The sequence below is a fragment of the Merops nubicus genome, unplaced genomic scaffold, assembly GCF_000691845.1.
Source record: "Merops nubicus isolate BGI_N331 unplaced genomic scaffold, ASM69184v1 scaffold2765, whole genome shotgun sequence".
NCBI classification, from domain to species: domain Eukaryota; kingdom Metazoa; phylum Chordata; class Aves; order Coraciiformes; family Meropidae; genus Merops; species Merops nubicus.
Window position 1 is genome coordinate 40,524 of NW_008610056.1, and position 18,530 is coordinate 59,053.

Below are 18,530 nucleotides of genomic sequence, written 5' to 3' on the forward strand. Positions count from 1 at the left end.
TGTGCACTGATCAGCATGAAAACTCTAGTAGTTGGGTGAGTAACCTTTATTTTTTGTTGGAAAGGTTTCCCACTGAGATCATCTGACATGAAATTGTGGCAAGTTAACTTGAATTTTTTATTAGTTTGCTAGAAAACTGAAAAAGATAGACAGGTTGCTAGCAGTGGTGGTTGTACTTTCTCATGTTTGCCCCTTCTCCCCTTTGCAGGTATTCTTATAAGGCAATACATTTTTTTAAAATCAGAAAAGCCTTGGGTAGAAACTGCTAAGTGATTGGACAGCAACTAGCAAAACAGTTAGGAACTTTTTCTTTCTTCAAATATCTTCTGCATGCTCTCTCAACCTGGATCCTAGGAGATTTCTAGAAAGGTGAAGAGAGCACAGACATGACACATGTAAATATTTCTAAGTAAAAAGCAAAACCAAAAGGTATTTTTCTTCTTTTCCTTCTGGTAGTTCAGAGGTTAAAACATTTCTTTATTGTATTGTTTAATCTGTTGAGCTAGTATGAACGTGGACTTTCCTGGAATTACTTTTTTTTTAAACCACAGCTTTTTGATAAGGAAACAAAATCAGTGTAGCTGTTTCATAAGTTCTGTTGTTCTTAATTTATTTTTCTACACTGAAAGCAAATTATCCAAGAGCTTATCTGGCAGCAATTTGAGCATTGTGTAAATAACCAGCATCTCAGATGACCTTCATCCCACTCGGCTATCACACACAAGTGATGTGAAGACTTTCGTGGTGTCCCTAGGAGCGGATATGTTGTATTTCACAAGGCCTCATCCTTCTGTTTGGTTCTCTTTTGAAAGTTTTAGTCCTGTGATGGTTTTTCTCCTTACAATTTTCAAAAAGTGAGTCAGCTCCAGCTCCCTTGTGGCAGGGGGGTGCTGTCCTTTCACACATTGTTTCTTGGCCAGTCCCATGTCATGGAGCAGGGAATGCAGGACAGATGCTTCACGCCTGGCATACTCAGCTGTTCCTGAGAATACAACTTCTACGTGCGACTGGAGGCAGCATATGCTAGCTGTTAACGTGTGACCTTTTTGTCCTCAGGAGCTCAGCTAGCTCCATTCATTTATAAAGAAATAAAAATAGATGTGAAATGTAGGCAACGGAGTTTCTGAATATCAAGCCGCTGCTTTGTCATAAATGTATTTCTCACTTGAAAGCTGTATATTTTGGTGGTGATATAAAGTGTTAATTGAACACTTCCCGTTGTGCAGAGAGGTGGGTGAGTGGCCTGGACTGCTGGCCAGGTTGTTGGGGTGTGTGGTGTTACAAGGGATTGAATTACAGTGGCTTAAGGAGTTCCTGTCTCCTCAGCCCAGAGTTTGACTGCCACTGAGCTGACACGGAGTACGTGCCCTACCAGACGACTGAAAACTAAGCTGAGTTGTGCTATTTTAATTACTGCTGCCACAGAATAAACTGGGAGTCACTGGCAGACTGCTTTTCTGGATGGTGCAGCTATTTATGGTTGTCTCAGCATAGGGGTACTACAAGTTTTGACTCTTTAATAAATACTAACGGCCTTAGAAGTGAGTCATGTATCGGAGTCTCTTGATTTATCGTTCTGCTTCCCAGTCGTCTGCACTGCTGACACAATGAAACAGCATTTTTGCAGTGATTCTGCTGTGCTGAGATGTGGCTTCTTTGGGGGCAGTGCTGCAGAATGATTAGATAAATAGATCCTCAGTGAAGGAGGTATTTTATACATATGCAGTACCTTTAAGAATTTACAGTTACATATGCTGTAATTTTATTTTAAGTTCGGAATAATTTTCTCAAAAGTCCAGTCTACTCCAGCTTCCATCTTTTTGCTGCCAACGCTTTCATGGGAATTAAAAGAACTAGGTTAAATCTAGTTGTCAGGATGTGTAGTTCAAATTGTTTCTGGGACTGGATGTTTGCTGAATTGTGCTACTGAATAATACTGAAGTGCCTTGTAATTGCACACCTAGCTTTACAAACATTTTATAAAGTCATTCCGGAGAGACTTAAAATCCTCTACATGTCATACTCACTACACATGTAGGTTTTATTTTTCTTGGACTTGATGCTTTACCGAGGAATTTATTGTTTGAATGTGTTTACTTTTCATAAAGAAAAGGTGACAGAGGCATATCAGCATGGTTGAGTCCTTTCATTGAGGTGATGTAAACAAAAAGGCAGCAAAAATGTGGGTAAAACGTGAGTTCTTATGACACTAAATTTTCAAAGTTTGTTGGTTAAATATTTGTGTAAAAATTGGTATGCTTTTTATAGGTGGTTTGGGATTTGTTTTAGTAAAAACCCTTAGATGTTTCAGGTGATTATGGATATTTATTTTTGCACTCTTTGTATGCTCTGTGGTGGTCCTGCTGGACGTTCCGCAGGCAGACTTTACGTGCAGTGTTGCTCCTGTTCACAGGCAGTGTTCCCCAGGGCTGCTGGTCAGTCAGATGGGTTTGACTTTGCTGTTAGTATTTCTGTTGGTGGTCATTAATGAAGTTGTGTGAAAGAGCCCACACTAATAGGCTGTTGAACAAAAAGAAGTAAACGTCAGTGCAACGGCTGGATAACATGCAGAAAAAAGAGATAGGTCAATAGAACAAAAGTGGAAAAAGCCCTCTGAATTAGGTAGGCACTGGGCTGGATGGCAGCCTGAAAAAGATCCTCTTGGTTTAGGATCTGGAAACAATTAAGCAACATGTGGTTGCCGAAGAAACCAGCCAGCAGTTGCGTGCCCTGCTCGAGGCCAGATGATGCAGGCTACGCAGTGAAATTTTTATGCTGCACTTGTGAACTTCAAACATTTGCACGTTCATTTTGTCCTCTTTATGAAAGTAACTTTGGGATAGCCCTCATTTTTATTTCTGGCTGTTGGAGTACAGTTTAAAGAACAGACATGTATAATTCAGGATGGTTTTAAACGTAGGTTTGCAGAAGACCGTAATCGTCTTTTTTATTAAATTTAATATTTCATGAATAAAATCACTGACAAAAGGTATTTTCCTTTCTTTGTCTAAAGCTGCACAGAGCGAGGAGCGGCTGTGTGCCTTTAAGGATCCATATCAGCAGGACCATGGAATCAGTGAGAGCCGAATTTCCCAGGAGAATGGCACAATTTTGTGCATGAAAGGTAGTACCTGTTATGGACTTTGGGAAAAAACACGAGAAGGAGACATACATCTTGTAAAACAAGGTATGTGACATTTCAGTGGAAGCACAGTAGTTTTGCTGCTCATCACTTTTTTTTGTGATCTAGCCAACCTCACAGAGATGCACAGCTGCAAAGCTGAACATTTGGTTGGTGCATTGTACAAAGGCATAATTTCAAACCTTCCTTTTAGCAGTTTTAAATATGAGCAGAAAGTTTGTGTGAAATAAATGACTTTTAAAACAGACTGAAGAGGTCAATGAACGGTTGAAGGAAAAAACACTCAAATTGCTTGGTGTTTAGGGTGCCCAGAGGAAGGTGGCTTTCTTGAATATATTTCAGTATATGTATTGATGTAATGATAAATTAAAAAAAGTGTAAAAATATATATTAAAATGGATTAGATGTTTGTTTACAAAGGAAATTGCAGCTATAGCACAAAATTTGCATATCATTAACTGTCAGTTTGCTGCTATTCTGCAGGGAGAGTGATGGTGGGGAGGGGTGAAGGGTCCTGCAGTTGCTGGAGGGGTGTTTTGATGGCTGTTCTCAGGGACTCTGCTTTTGGTTACTTGGATACAAGTTAATGTAGTATAAGGCTGAATGAAAACTGGTGTTTACAAACATCCTGGGCAGTTATACTCAAGTGTCCTTGGTTCAAGTTCTTCTGGTCATCTGCTGAAAGAAGCGATCTGACAGCTCACCTCTGGCTTCATGCTGCTTCTATCCCTTCCTGGCATTTGTGCATAAATGAGGTTTAACTGCTGTTGAACATACTTAGGAAGGAAGAGTTGCTGCAGGGAGAAAGCATCTGTGTTAACCAAGAAATAATCTGTGGTCCTGTAGCAGAGTCCAGTGATGCTGACAGTGGGGAAGGACAGACTTTCTAGAAAATACACAAGAAGCACAGCTCTAGGTGCAGGCTTGTGGTCTGGCTCTAAGGAGGGGACTAGGTCAGTTTCATCTAGACTGTGGGCCAGAGGAGGATGATAATTGTCCCTATTATCACAGAAATGGGGAATGGCATACTTCTGCTTAAAAGGCTCAAGAATTCAGCTTTTGTCATACTGAGGTTTACAGCTGGACACGTCTGATATCACCCTTCAGTGCTATCCATATTTCTTCTCCTTGGCTGTGGTAAATTCTGAAATAAATTCTTCAGGTTTTGGTATAAAAGGTGGTTATTAAATCAGATGAGGAAATTATAACTGTTTTCACCCCACTCTAACATTTAATTAGATAATGTATGGATTTCTATAGGTGAGTTTAATTGTCCATGCAATAGAATGAATATTATGCCTTTTTGAAAAAGAATTCTTCAATTTGCCTCTTTTTACAGGTTGCTGGTCTCATATAGGAGACCCACAGGAGTGTCACTTTGAGGAGTGTATAGTTACAACCACCCCTTCCTTGATTCAGAATGGAACATATCGCTTCTGCTGCTGTAGTACAGACTTGTGTAATGTCAACTTCACAGAAAACTTCCCACCTCCTGATCCTACTGATACAACACCTTACAGTAAGTCAGAAGTTTCCATCTGTCATTTCATGGTTTAAATAATTTAAATACCCTTCTTTCGTGGTACGGTAAAATGCGAAACCTGTGACCTTTCTGTTTATTTGCAACAGAAATGGCAGACAGAACAGAGCTTTTCCATATGAAGTTTATCACATTTATATATTCCACAGTGCTGTGCAAAGAACAAGTTAAATGCTTAGACCTGTTTTTAAAGGCAACTGCCAAATGTAGATTACGTTTTCCAAAATAGTCTCTCATCTTGGGTGCTTTGGATTTGGATGCCCCGCTTCAGAAGCCTGGGGGGCATATTTAGAAGGATTCTGACTTGTTTAAAACAGAGCAGTAAGTTCATTAACATTGTTACCTTTGAAAAGTCTTGCCTGCCTCTCCAGTCATGGTTCACAGGTAGCTTTCAGCGGTAGAACTGGTCTTACATCAGGCTTTTGAGATTCTCTCCAGCAGTCTTAGAGCGCTTTGAAATCTGACTTCGTTCTTTTGCATATCTCTACTAGAGATTAATTCTGGTATCATGTTCAAAGAGTACTAGTTTGAGCAATATAGTTTTCTTCCAGATTAGATTATCTGTTAAATTATTATAAAATCAACATAGTATGTGGATCCAAATCAAGGGATCAGACACCTTAACTTCTTTTTAGAGAAGCAAGTTCATGACAAGCAGACACACTGTTGTACTGTATTCCAAGAATTAAGAAGCTGTGAGGAAGCAGAGTTAATGACCTAATCTAAACATTTGGATAGCCTTTTCTAAATAGGAATTGTGAAAGGGAAATGAAATAGAGGCAGGTATGCTAATGGAGGTACAACTGTTTCTGTATGTTGAGAGTTATCAGTGAGAAGTGTTTTGTGAAATGAAAATGTCTTTAATTGGATAGTATTTACAGCTATAGAATGCAAACAATAGTTTGTGTTTAGAAATGGTATTTGAATTAACTTAAGCTCTAAGTGAAGATACCAATGCTTTCAAAAGTAGCTGTAGGATGGAGTCTTTGTAAGCAATTTTGGTCAAAATGAGAGCTTGGAATGCTAAAAAACCCAACCCAACCTTTTACTGGGGAAGTGCTCTACGGTATAAATGGGTAGAGAGTGTTGTTAAGACATAGTGCCCTTTGGCTGGTAATACTATTTGTAGGACCAATAACAATCACTATTTGGAATTAGTGTCTGAGCTCAGCACTGTGATGCAGAACAGACTCCACTTCTTCTAACCACCTGATTGGGCTCCCCAGATGTGACTGGAGTTAGCAGGGGGTGTAGACAGGAGGAGAAAAAAGGTGGTCAGATAATTTGTTGTCCCTTTCTGTTCCCTCAAAATTGGAAGATAGGGTTCCTACAGAATTGGTTGTGCTTCTCCAAGGGTAGTCATTACAAGCTGATTTGATTCAGTTATTGGGTGATAAGATCTTCACATAATTTTAAAGTGGAATTTTTAATACTGAAAGATCTAGCTTGACTTACAAAGTGAGGAGGGGAAATAAGTAAATCTGTAGCAGTCCTTAATTCATTCAGCTGTAATTGAGTGCTGCAGCACACATTTCTACTGGCTCAGACTGCTTTGCCTTGTTGTGTCACCTTGCATTTTAATACTATGCAAACTGGGCTTTAGGCGTAAGCAAAGGAGGTTGCTGCCTAGCAGGGTTGTCTGTCTGCTTTGACTAGGTTAAGAGATGGAGCTGGGCCATTCCAGCAGTGGGGATGGCCTCATCTGCCTCTGTGATACTGCATTTGTAGTGCTCTACTACTGCTGCACCCGACAGAGGTGGGGCTGCTCCTGCAGTGCAGGTCCTGCACACCTGCAGCACTCTGCAGGGAGACTGTGTTCTCAGGAGCTGGAAAGGTGAAAGGAGAGGGAGGCTGCAGCACACAGACCCCTGCAATGTCACTGGCCCTTGTTCTAGGCACTGGAGTCTCCACGGGTCCTTTACCAGCCCTCTTGACAACCTAGAACTCATTTTGGTGCTGTAAGATTTAGTTTTGCCAGCTCAGTGTTGAGGACAGAATTCTTTCTTCAGTGAAGTTCAGTTTTTATGGAATTGTTGGGAAGCTTTGAATTCCCTACTAGATAACTTAGTCTTCCAAGCTTCCTATTAAAGCTGTGGCAATCTCTGTTACCATAGCTTTGAGATTATTAAATTGAACAGGTGACAGTCATATGGGGAATCTTCTGCAGGGTTTGATTTCACTATAGCCCATGAACTGTAAGAGCACTATTTACTCTGTATTTTTGATAGGGCATTAAAAATGTTGTACATGGGATAGTTCTTGAATGACAGAAAGTACCATCCTCCCAGGACTGTGTGCGTGGTCTGTAAATTTCAAAGCAGGTGTGACTTGTTTATGGCTACTTGCTTGAAACCTGATAAATTCAGCCAACAGTTAACTATTTGTAATGTTTTTCTGCTGATTTCCACTAAAATTCCCCAGAATAAAAAGTTTCTGAAATACAGAGTGGAAATTCAGCTAGAGTTTAAAAACTAACAGAATAAGAAAACACTACTGATGAACCTAATACATTTAGAACTTCATTATTAAAGGAAATTATAGGTGTTCTTTTAAAAATGTTTCCTTGTACCTTCATGATGGATCTGTGGAAACAGAATACTGCTAGTCTCTTGAATAAATCCACCCTGAAAAATAACAGGGGACTAAAAAAATTAGTTTATACAATGTTCTTGCAGTGTTTTGTAGGACAATTAACAGTGGTGTATTGAAAGATGTATATAGGCTATAAATTATTCAAGAAGACTAAAACAGTAAGCTAATTAAGTTCTTAATACATGTTAGATGCACCAATTTATTAAAAAATAGTCACTCCTTTAAGTATTACATTTAATTTTAATGTCTTTTAGGATGTCAAAACATGTTTATCTTGCAAATATCTGTGCACAACAGAACACTTTTTGTTGTTGTTGTTCATATTTGGTCAGAGCATAAATATAAGAACTCTATCCTATCTTATAAGAAAACTTATATAAAAATGAAAAATAAGATTCAGGACAAACTGGTTCTTTAATCCTTACTGCTTTTTAATGTGCACCTGGTAATTTAAAGCAATCATCCATCTGCGTAGTCATAATATTCTGCTCTTCTATCTTAAAGATAATCCAGGCAGATTTGAGTAGCTGTTGGTTGCTAGTCCCTCCAGCTAGACCTTTGCAAACACTGTAGGCTGGGGTGGAGTCTGGAGCCCACAGTCTGGAGGTATTAAAAATGCAAAGACTCAGAAGGCTGTTTCCGGCTGCCAGGAGAAGCAGAGGTTAGAGAATGGTGTTTATTTTCAGATCTGAAGATCTGCCTGGGGAGTTTGGAGCTACTGAAATGCAGAAGTTCAAAGACAACCTCTCATCCTCAACCTGAGCTTGCACTTTGGAGGAAAAATATACTTTCTTACTCTTTGTTACATCACTCATGGATAGATTCAGTATTCTTCCATTTTCTATTTTCACAAAAAGAAAATGACAAAACCAAATCAAAACTTGAGCCAGAATGTGTATATACAGTTAACACAACCTAACAAGGGCTAACTATGGCTTCCTGGGTAAACGTTTTGGGATGTTTGTCTGCTCCATCAGCTTTGTCAAATACTTATTTTGAGACTCATTAAATATCTACCTCTTCTGCTTACAAAATGCTTCCTAAATTCTGAGACTGTTTTGAAGACCAATTCATTAGTTCTACAATCATTCATAATGGCCATTTAAATAGAATTTAAGTAGCTAGAGAGGTAAATGATCTCCCTCAGTGGTCATAGACATACTGCTGTAATGAAGCATCAAGATGAAAGCAACAAACCAATTTTTAATGTTTTTTTTCCTCGAGGCTGCATTCCTGGCACTGCAAATTAATTAATCTTACAGCAACTGAATGTTAAGAATATATTTTCTCATGACAGGTGATGTGTTTGCATGTTACATGGGAAAGATCCCTGGCAGCAACAGTTCAGCATTGCTGATACATATTATTGTTGAAGTACTGTAGGGTTTTCTCCTCATAGCAACAAATAATGATGGCAATTTTTAGAGGACTTTGGAAGCTTCTATTAAATAAGAGCACTGAAATTTGCATATAAAGAAATGGCCTCATACAGTGAAGGAAATTGGTATTTCTTTTTTCTAAATAGCTGATAGACAGATTTATCTTTCCAGTGTATCATCCTGGCTTTTTTTTACCAGCCTTCTTGCTACATACATAGAAGACTATGTTGAAGTGCTTACAGAATTCTGTGGAAACTTTGAAGAAATCTACCATTAAAAGAAAAAAGTAATTATTAATGGATGTGGCTGGGTCAGGTTAATTAAGGCAGTAATAGTCTTCATTTAACTCTGGCTTTTGAGAGGCAGCAGTTAGACTCATGTCGCTGTTGGGCACGTGGCCCAATTTAACTCCCATTGAAGTCAAATTGGATCACGTCAGGCTAATTTTGGAACAAATGCTCACTCTCAGTTGTTATCTTCAACTTCTCTTTTCCAGAGAGCAACACCCGATATTAATTTATACATTATATACATTTAGTTCAGTTAGGTGCTACTTGCAGTACCTGATGAACTAAGTTTTTACACAGTGTTTGAGCTGGTCTTTCATTTCTGATCTGCCTGCCTAGTCTAAGGAAATGCCCTGAAAATAAGCGTTTTCCTTTGCTTGCACTATATTTTTTTCAGGTAATTTGGGTGTATAACCAAGGGGAAACTACAAACCTTTGGAAGGAGGCAGGTCTTCTGTCTTGAAAGATGGATGCAGGATTGATCCATATGAGGATTAGAACTTGCACCCTTGAAAAGATAGTGTGTCAGGCACATCTTCAGTGAGGAGATAAAGCATTATATGTTTTAATGTGCTTTCACTATATTATAAGGCAGAGGAGGAAATATTAAGAGAGTAATTAAGGGCCTTAATATCTTCAAAATAAAAGTTTGCTTTGAGACAGCCAAGTATTTGTTGCAAGAGGATGATATTGTAACTTCCCAGGAAGCTACTTCAGGGCACTGTAGAAAATGAAGATGCTGAACTGCTGAAGCAGATACAGATGAATGGTTCTGGAAATGTCTAAATATATATCTCTGTTAAAGGAGTTTATATGTGAAGCAGCTAATACAGGGGGGAAAATGAAAAGTGGGTGTTTCTTGAGAATAATTCTCTGAAATACTGACATAATGATTAAATATTTAGGATTACTGGCCAGCTGTTGACAAATGTGTATTTTCTTGAACCTTCAGTTTCCTTTCTGTCTGAAATTTAATGCATGTCTAAAAGAAATTCTTGGATTGTTTACTTTTTCCTCTTTATTTGGTTACAGAAAATGAATTAACTGTGGAGGGGGTTGTGACACAGGATGCACATTGCTATTGCCAAGAAAAATTCAAGTTTTGTCTTAGTTTCTATAGAATCAGTGGAAGGTTTTGCAAGTCACCCAAGATAACTGGTAATGCTTGCTGAGTAACTTCAGTTCAGTGGTTCTCATTAGAAATGAATATAACAAAAGGAAAATCTTTTAAAGGTTGTTGGTAGCAACACAATGTTTTAACTTCTAAGGCATCATAGTCCCCTGAGATCAAGTTTGCATCTTTACTGCATTTAAAAGTAAAGCTTTGATGTGCAATTGGAGTCTGAATATGATATGTTAATTTTGAAGGCAAAGCCTACTTAGAAAACTGTACATGTAAGGGTTTTTTATCTTATAGAAATGTTTAATTGGGAAGAAGAAATTAGTGTCTTACATGCACTGAGATGGAAATGTTTTGAAAATGCTTGGAAACGTTTTAAAATTTCTTTTATTCATCAAACCCACAAAATGCTATAAACTGTTAAATAAATAAGAGCAAACATGTTTATTTGAAAAAGGAGGAACATTTCAAATTTTTTTTTTTTTTACCAAAAAAAACCCTGAAACCTTGTGCTTTTTTATGAGTACATTCCCTGTTGCTTTGTCAAACTGCTGTTTTGGAGCACACTGGACAGGAGAGCTGTGTAAGGTCACTGCAGAGCTGTGCATGCAGGGATTGGTACCATTACAACCCAGAGGTCTGAGAACAAAGTTCTTTTAAAAAAACCTGTTGGATCCAAGGTGGGATTTTATCTTTATCTTGACATTGTGATAGTGTGTTTGTGAAGTATTAGAGCTATAACTGCTTTGTTTCAGAGGGCTAAAAATATTTTGCTGTAGTGTCCTTAGAGATCTCAGTTCTTCAAGTAGATGTGAACATAATTTCTAGCTTATTCTTTTGGTATAATTATCTGAACTGCATCTTTGTCACCTTTGAAGTGTTCTGTGTATTTCTATTACTACACAGCAAATAATTCGAGTTTAAGGTCTAGAACAAAGAAAGGAAACATCCGTTTCCTGAAATAGAATCAGTGGGTTTTACCACCTTCAATAATAGTGAAAACCTACATTTTAAGCCAACATGTATCTGTAGATAGGTGATTCCCAGTTCCTGTACCATGTGCAGTTCCTGAGGCACTAATTTGCATCTCTGCTGGAAATTAGTTGCTTATAGTTAGTATGTTTTATGCACTTCTAGGAGATGAAGGATCTGCAAATATCTTTGGGTAATACAAACATATATAGTAAATGCATTTTTTCTGTTTACTGGGAATGCTGAGTGTTGTCTGACTTTCTTACTGTTGCATACTAAATTCAATGTCATAATTAGCAGACATCTGTTGTGACAATGCCATTGGGGCTTTGCTGGGAGTGCCTTATGGATGCAAGGGAAAACTAGAGGAGGCTTGTAAGAAGGGGGCTCTTGCAGAATGCATTAGTGGAAAATTAGACTGTAAATAAAAAAGATACTAGAGGAGGAATTGTTTTGCCTCATATCAAGACAAAATGGAGAATAGCCAAGGATACTACACTTCTTTATTCAGATACTGCAATATGCAATGTGATAAATATATACCATGTATGCAATACCAACATTATTCTAAACACATCCTACATGGCTAGTTAAAAGCCCAGATATTTTGAAAAATAAATAGGAGCTTTCTGGAAGGTAGATTGACATATCAGTGCACTTTCTGGGGACATTCTAGATTGACAGGCTATCTGATGTAGTAGTAGTAGTAATAGGGTTCTAATAGGTATTCACACACCTCAAAAATTTTAAGACTGGATGCTGTAAATCTTAACACTTCAGAGTGAGTTAAGACTGCACCACCATAGAAGCATTTTCTCCTTTGAAGACTTGGGAATGTGGTCAGGTAACTCTCCTCAACAAAGTATACTCAGTGAATTAGTCAAGATACTGCACATTGCAGTCATTACCAAGCAAAATTAAAACATTATTTGTGTTTTGTGAACATTCTACTTGTGCTTATTCAAAGACAGTCTGTTTTCCCACCAGCTCTGTTGATCTCCCTCTCTCCCTGCCTCATCGTGCTGAGGGTTCCTTGCAGTGAGCAGGAGTGGCAGAAGTGGCTGTGTGTAGGTAGGCTTCTCCACTTGTGCAGCTCCTGACAGAGGGCATTAGATTCCAAGTGCCACAGCTCTGTCTCCCTGAGCAGGCAGGAGCTGCTAGGCTTGCTGAGGATGCTGCTCCTTATGATCCTGTTTCTCCTGTGACGTTGCCCTCGTAGCATTCCTCACGTTCCTTAACATGGCTTAACTCTGGTTTCCTTCAGCAATGTTGAAATGAGCAGAGTTAAGAATAAAAGGAAGAAGAGCTCTGCAAAGTTCAGTTATAAAGTGCTGCTGGGTGCTGCCAGCTACTGCTAATAAATGATCACCCCCACCCTGTCTCTGTTTTGATCTGTCCCCAGTACAGTAGTGGTGAGAAGGGTCTTTGTCCACAGACTAGTGACATAAGAGGCAGACCTGGGATTGGAACTGGGAAGTGCAAAGTGAAAGATCTCTTATAAATATTGGATGTGTTATTGGCTGTTCAGTACTCAAAAAACAATCTGTGCAGAGTGTTTAGATCATGAAAAACGTTTCATGGGTTTTCTTGCTTCTTAATTAGGTATTTTCAATAAGCCTCATTTGTTTCTGTCCTATCTACTGAGCTTGCTGACAGCCTCTGATCCTGTGTTGTGGTTTTGTCCAATACATTTTGCACCCTTGGTATTTGGAACTGATAACAACTGAGAAAGAAAGCTTTAGGTTCTTGGCATTTTACATACCCTTAGAATAGCCCAGTCAGCCCAGCTGCTTTGCACTCTTACCCAGGTTACATCCATAGCTCATCAGGATGGAACTTGGCCTCCTCAGGGGAGACTGAAAGTCCAGACAGATGATTAAAAGCTGTTGGCTCTTCAGAGTTGGTCATTAATCACCATTCTTTTTTGATAATTTTTTTTTATTTATCTGGAAAATATTGTCATCCTGAAAATCCAATACATTATTTAACTTCGATTTCTGACTCCTTTCTCTATGCTGTAGCACATCTTCAGAGAGGATGCTCTCTGAAGGTAATACATTAATGATATTTCAATCTGGCACAATCTTAGGAGCTGCTAGTAAAAAAAAACAAAAAACACCACACCATTTAGTTTTTAACAGACCGATAATTTGTTTCTAAGAACAGTTGAATTGCTTTTAGAGAAAGCATTGAAACGAGCTGGAATGATGTCAGGTCGATGTGGGATGGCTCCTGCAGAGGCTGGTGCAGAGCAGGCTCTGGGCAGAGCCACACGTTGCCCCCAGCCCAGGGAGCAAAGCTGCAGGGCAGCACCGTGCCAGCCCAGCACCTCAGTTGGGTCTGGTGGGCAGCTGAAGCCTCAACTCAGGACTGTCTGTGCTTCTCTTTGTGTATATGCACTAAATGATGGTTATTTGTGTGAGTTAATTTCTATTCATTGCTTTCACAACTGTGCTGTTGGGGCATTTTCTATTAGGAGTGTGAAAAAGGTCAGGATCTATACTTGATAGAAGCTACTGTTTGTCTCTTACCCACCACCATATCAGACAAAATCTCTGCGTGTGTGTGGCTACTGTGGATCAGGGTTTTAAATTTGTTTTCCTTACTATGAAAGGCTTATGTCCTTTTTATTAGTAAAGTGAATGGCAAACTCAGGTAAGTGCCTGAGGTGTTTGAATTGTGAACCCGTGTCTAATGGCAATTCTGAATGTGAAGTTTTGTAACTGGTCATCTAGCTCCTGACATGTGTCATCTTGGCTATAGATACATCCATTATTTCTGAGGAACTGAGCTGTTGGGGCTGTTTTGAAGTCACAGAGATCTGAGGTGATCAATCTCTTGGCTTTCTGGCTAACAGAAACCATGTGCTTGAAAAACACAGGGGAACCAATGCAGATAAGAAAGCATCACATCAGTGTACTCCTGGTCAGGAGAGGATGACCCTACTTTCACTAAAATCCTGATGGAGATTCCTATGAATGGAATTGTACTATTAAGAGCCTTCAAGGAAACTGAGATTCAGGTTGATACCAAAAAGTCTTTTTACATTTTTGTTGGTTATGTGACCAAGAAGGCTTGTTGTGAATAGGGCAGATTAGGGTGAGGGGAATTCCTGAAAATGTTTTAATGGAATTGTATGAAATCTAAAGAGTAGAGTTCCTCAATCCATAACTGCTTATGTGTACCTGCAGTGAGTCTGTCTTTGTGTCTTTTCATTTTAGCTTGAAGTTTGTGGTGTAACTCTTCCCAGTCACGTTGCAGTTGTGTTCTCTTTCCATGATAGGTTAGGAAATGTTCTTTCCTTATGGATTGAAATAGCTGTTGTCAATATATACCATTAATAATAATAATTATTATTATTGGTTTTGCTTTCTCGCATTTAATAAATGAAAGGAACAGTGTTATGTTGCTATGGACACTAATCCCTAAGCATTGGAGTTGGGAGACTGAGTGTTGTCTGTTTTTGTTTGACAGAGACTTTCCCCTGTTGCAGTTCTCATTAGGAGTGAATCTGTGATAGGAAATCTGACTTTTAATGCCAGCTGTTAGGAATCTGTGGAATATTTTTTTTAGCCTTTTTGCTTTCTCCATCAGAACAGGAATGGTTCTTTCCAAATACTGAACATCATACTCATGTAGATAGTCCATACATTCCTTTCACAGAAGTCTGCTTTGATTATCAATATTTTATTTTGGGTTACTGAGAGATTTATTCTGTGACATTTGATAATTTAAAAGAAATAAGTATATCAGTTAGTCTTAAAAGCTAATTTATGCATTAACTGAAATAAGGTCAAACTTGTCTGTAGTTCACTTTTGCATGGAAGTATTTAATGAAAGAATATGTAGTATATAGATATGTCTGAAGGGAAGAAGCTAGAAATTCAGTCTGGAAGGGCAAGAAAAGATATTGAAAGAGGGAAATGTGAAGACCTTCTGTTGCCTTAGCTTTTTGTTTTGTTTCTTTCTTTCTTGTTTTAGAATAGAAAAAGAGATGTGACATTTTCTAGGATGTCTGAGGAAGGACTTTTTATCTCTAAGACATCAGATACCGTGTTGCACTGAGACTGAATAGGAGTTTGTGATACAGTTCTTTAAATTCCTTTGAAGGTTCTAGTGAAGTAGATTCAGTGTTTCAGCACCACAATTTTATGCACTTTTTTAAAGTTTGGGCCTACAAAATACTGCATATATGCTTCTTGGCATTAGACAAACGATTTTCTGAAATTCTGAAGTATCTGTGGATGGCATTAGACAGCTTTTGACTTTGGCTTGGATTTTTGCCTTCCTCTAGTCTGGCAGCATAAGGCTTATTTAGAAACTGCTTGCAGGCCTGTAAATATTTTCTTAGGCTAGGAAAAAATTTGTGGAACCAAATTTGTCTGTCGACCTGTTCACAAACTGGGTATGTGCATCTGAAGGAATATATGGCTGATACGTGCTCTAGACAGCTGGACCATCTATGTGGAGCCACTAAGACCATCGGTGCTTGCTCATAGTTCTGTTTCTTCTGTAAAAGCACTAACTCACTCTAAAAGTAGTGATGTGGGATGCAGAAATAGAACTTTAAACCTCAATGAATTAGTACAAATGTTATAAACCACAAGTACAGTTTTTATATGTATGTCCCTTTGACGTGGGAGGTTTTACTGTTTTAAAAAAAAAAAGGAAAAAAAGAAAAGCCAAAACCAAAAAAAACCCACCCAAAACACACACACACACACACACACAAATGCCTATAAATAAACAAAATCCCAAATTCACTCCTGGCCCCCACCAAGCAAAAAACTTATACAGAATAACCCCCAGTGTTGGAGAAAATACCCACATCCACACCAACACAAACTCCTGAAAGGCAGGCATCTAAACTACAGCAAATACAAACAGTTTATATTCTAACTGCTGTTCTGTTTTCCTCCATTTCTATTCTCTGAGAATATAATTGCAGTAAGGCAAAATGAATTATGCTAACTGAGCTACAGTGCATTACCCTTAGCAATGTTCTTCCTTTGAATGCAGGTTCAGACGCTGCCGCTGCAGTGCTGTGGGGAAGGAGAGAAGACTTGGTGAAAACTTAACAAAATAAAACACAAAATCCCACCAGAATTCAGTGTTAGATGAACATATAGTAAATATTTAAGCTGGTGTTTGAAAAGTTTTTTTTAATGGCCCTGGAGGGTAACTCAAGCTACTCTGCCTTCATCAGCACTGTCAGCAGATGGGCTGCACATATCTTAGCTGTACAGACAAAGCTGGGAAGAGTCCCCCACCACACGTAGGTTTGGGTGAGAGGAGCACTGTACACACCTACGTTGGACACTCCCAGCTGTGCAGCCATTCATAGCAGCTTTGGAGCAAACTAAAAATGTGTGTGGGTGAAATAAATATAGAGTGTAAACCAGAAGCATGACGCATCTCCTGAGAGCTGTGCCAGAGCTCTGTGAGGGATGCTGTCTGCAGACCTCCCAGCTCTTGCAGACTGCACTTGTACAGGCACACACAGTGAGAGAGTGCTGAGGAAGGTGTGGGAGAACCCTGCTGAGCTTTGGGGAGTTAAATAGGATGATTCTTATGTCCAGATTAAGAGAATAGTTGGTGTGTAATGGCAGTGGGAGAGAGTGAGTCAAGGGAAAGGTTCTAAACTAATTTGACTTTATAGCTCAGGTATACTAACATCATTTTCCCTGGTTTCATACAGATCCATTAAATGGGTGGGTTTTTTATTTTTTAAATTTCTGTAAAACAGAAAATGTCAAGCTCTCTTGTGGGGTGAAAGTTTTCATAATAGTCTTGGGATGTTAGTTATCCATTACAAAGACAATAATAATTAGATGTTGCTAATGGGAAAAACTCATAAATTGTGTATCCTTAATTTCACTGAATATCCCAGAATAGACCAAGGGAAGTAATGTACCAAAGCCATCAGTCTGAATAGCTTCTCCCAACTCTGCTGAACATGATGCTACACTGAGCTGGTGTGTAGTATTACAATCAATAGTATATTGCACTATAGTCTACTATATCTATTATCTATTATAGTAGACTGCATTTAGTGAGAGTCTGACTGTGGGGCCACCATGTCATGTTTGCCGTGGAACACGAGGTTTCCTTTGGTGTGGGGGAGTGCAGTGCTAAATATTTCATTAGCTGACATCATATGTCACCTAAATGTTCATCAAAGACACGTTCATTTTATGCCTGCACACTGACATGCTGACTTATGAGTGAGTTGGTAGGTGAGCATAAACTGGTGAATTCAGAGGTTTTCCTGGCAGCCTGTGTAAGAGTTGAAATGATCAATTTTAGTAATTTGCAGTTTCTGCTTAAGCAGGACCTGAGGAATAGCCTCACACGTTCAGTGCCAGTGATGCCAGAAGCATGTAATGAATTTCTTCATTGCATTAATGTATTTGTAATCATTGTAATGAGTTATGTTAGTAGCAGAGTGTCTTATTCCCAGAAGTGCCGTTGGCACACTGCTGGCCTGTGTTGTGATGGAGCCCTTGAAGTGAGATTGGAAGGCAGGCTTTGCTGTTCATTCGAGATTAGTATGAAATGAAATGGTTATCAGGTAGGTGCTGTTGGCTGCACTTCTCTTCTTCTGGAGGAGCAAATAGGTAGGTGCCTTTCAGAGTTTGAACATGGGTCTACAGCTGTAATGTAGCTGTATTTTAACTGTTTGGTAGAAATGTGCTCAAATGCTTGACAACTTGCTACATCATTGCAGTGAACTGAGCTCCTGACACACCTTGCCTGGATTTGAAACCTTACAGCCTGTCAGGGTTTAGGGGTAGGGCTACCCCCAGACCTGTAACAGATGCTCTCTGTTAACCCCCCTCCTCCCCTACAGGGGAAGAGAAAGGGAATAAGGGAGAGAGACTTATCCATTAGAAAAGTAAAATAGCTTTAATGAAACTGCTACTACAACTGCTACTACTACAAATAGTAATAATAATAAAATTAAGTATATACAAAACCAGTATGGAACCCAACTCCCCCCTGATGGCAATACAATCACCATCACCCTGGGTGCTGGCGAGCAGCCGCTGGGGAAGAGTCCCAGGCTGGAGTCAGCACCAGACAGCAGCTGGGTCCAGGGGCTGGATTCTGGAACTCAGTTCAGGAACACAGGGCATGGGATCAAAGGCAGAATGGACTGAGTCCTCCTTGGATGCTGGCCAGTGAAGGAGCAGCAGAAGGGAGGGCTTGATCCTTGTGATCCTTCAGCTTTTATACTGGATATGAGTGATACAGGGTGGAATACCCCGTTGGTGAGTTTAGGGTCACTTGTTGTGTCTGCTCCTCCCTGCAGGTGCAGCTTTTACTTTCCTCCCCCATCCGTGTGGTATGTACACAAGCTCAGCAGTGACCTTGGTCTGCACAGCAGTCCCTGGCAGTCCCTCTAAACGTGGGGGGTTATCACTGCTGGGAGCAGACACTGTGGAACTACACTGCTAACTTCAGACAGTGCAGTTAGTTGGAAGAGCTTTGGCTGAAA

At 39.3% G+C, this 18,530-nt stretch overlaps 1 protein-coding gene across 1 annotated transcript in view; it reads left to right on the forward strand.

The window, feature by feature from the left end:
• Window positions 1-2,976: 2,976 nt before the first annotated feature.
• The window catches only part of BMPR2 (bone morphogenetic protein receptor, type II (serine/threonine kinase)), a gene marked incomplete at its 5' end in the record, with an annotated part of 47,570 nt that continues 32,016 nt past the window's right edge, over window positions 2,977-18,530 (forward strand). Inside the window, 2 exons of the mRNA XM_008940753.1 lie at window positions 2,977-3,187; window positions 4,482-4,661. Coding sequence (XP_008939001.1) covers window positions 2,977-3,187; window positions 4,482-4,661 — 391 coding nt within the window. The remainder of the gene's footprint in view (window positions 3,188-4,481; window positions 4,662-18,530) is intronic.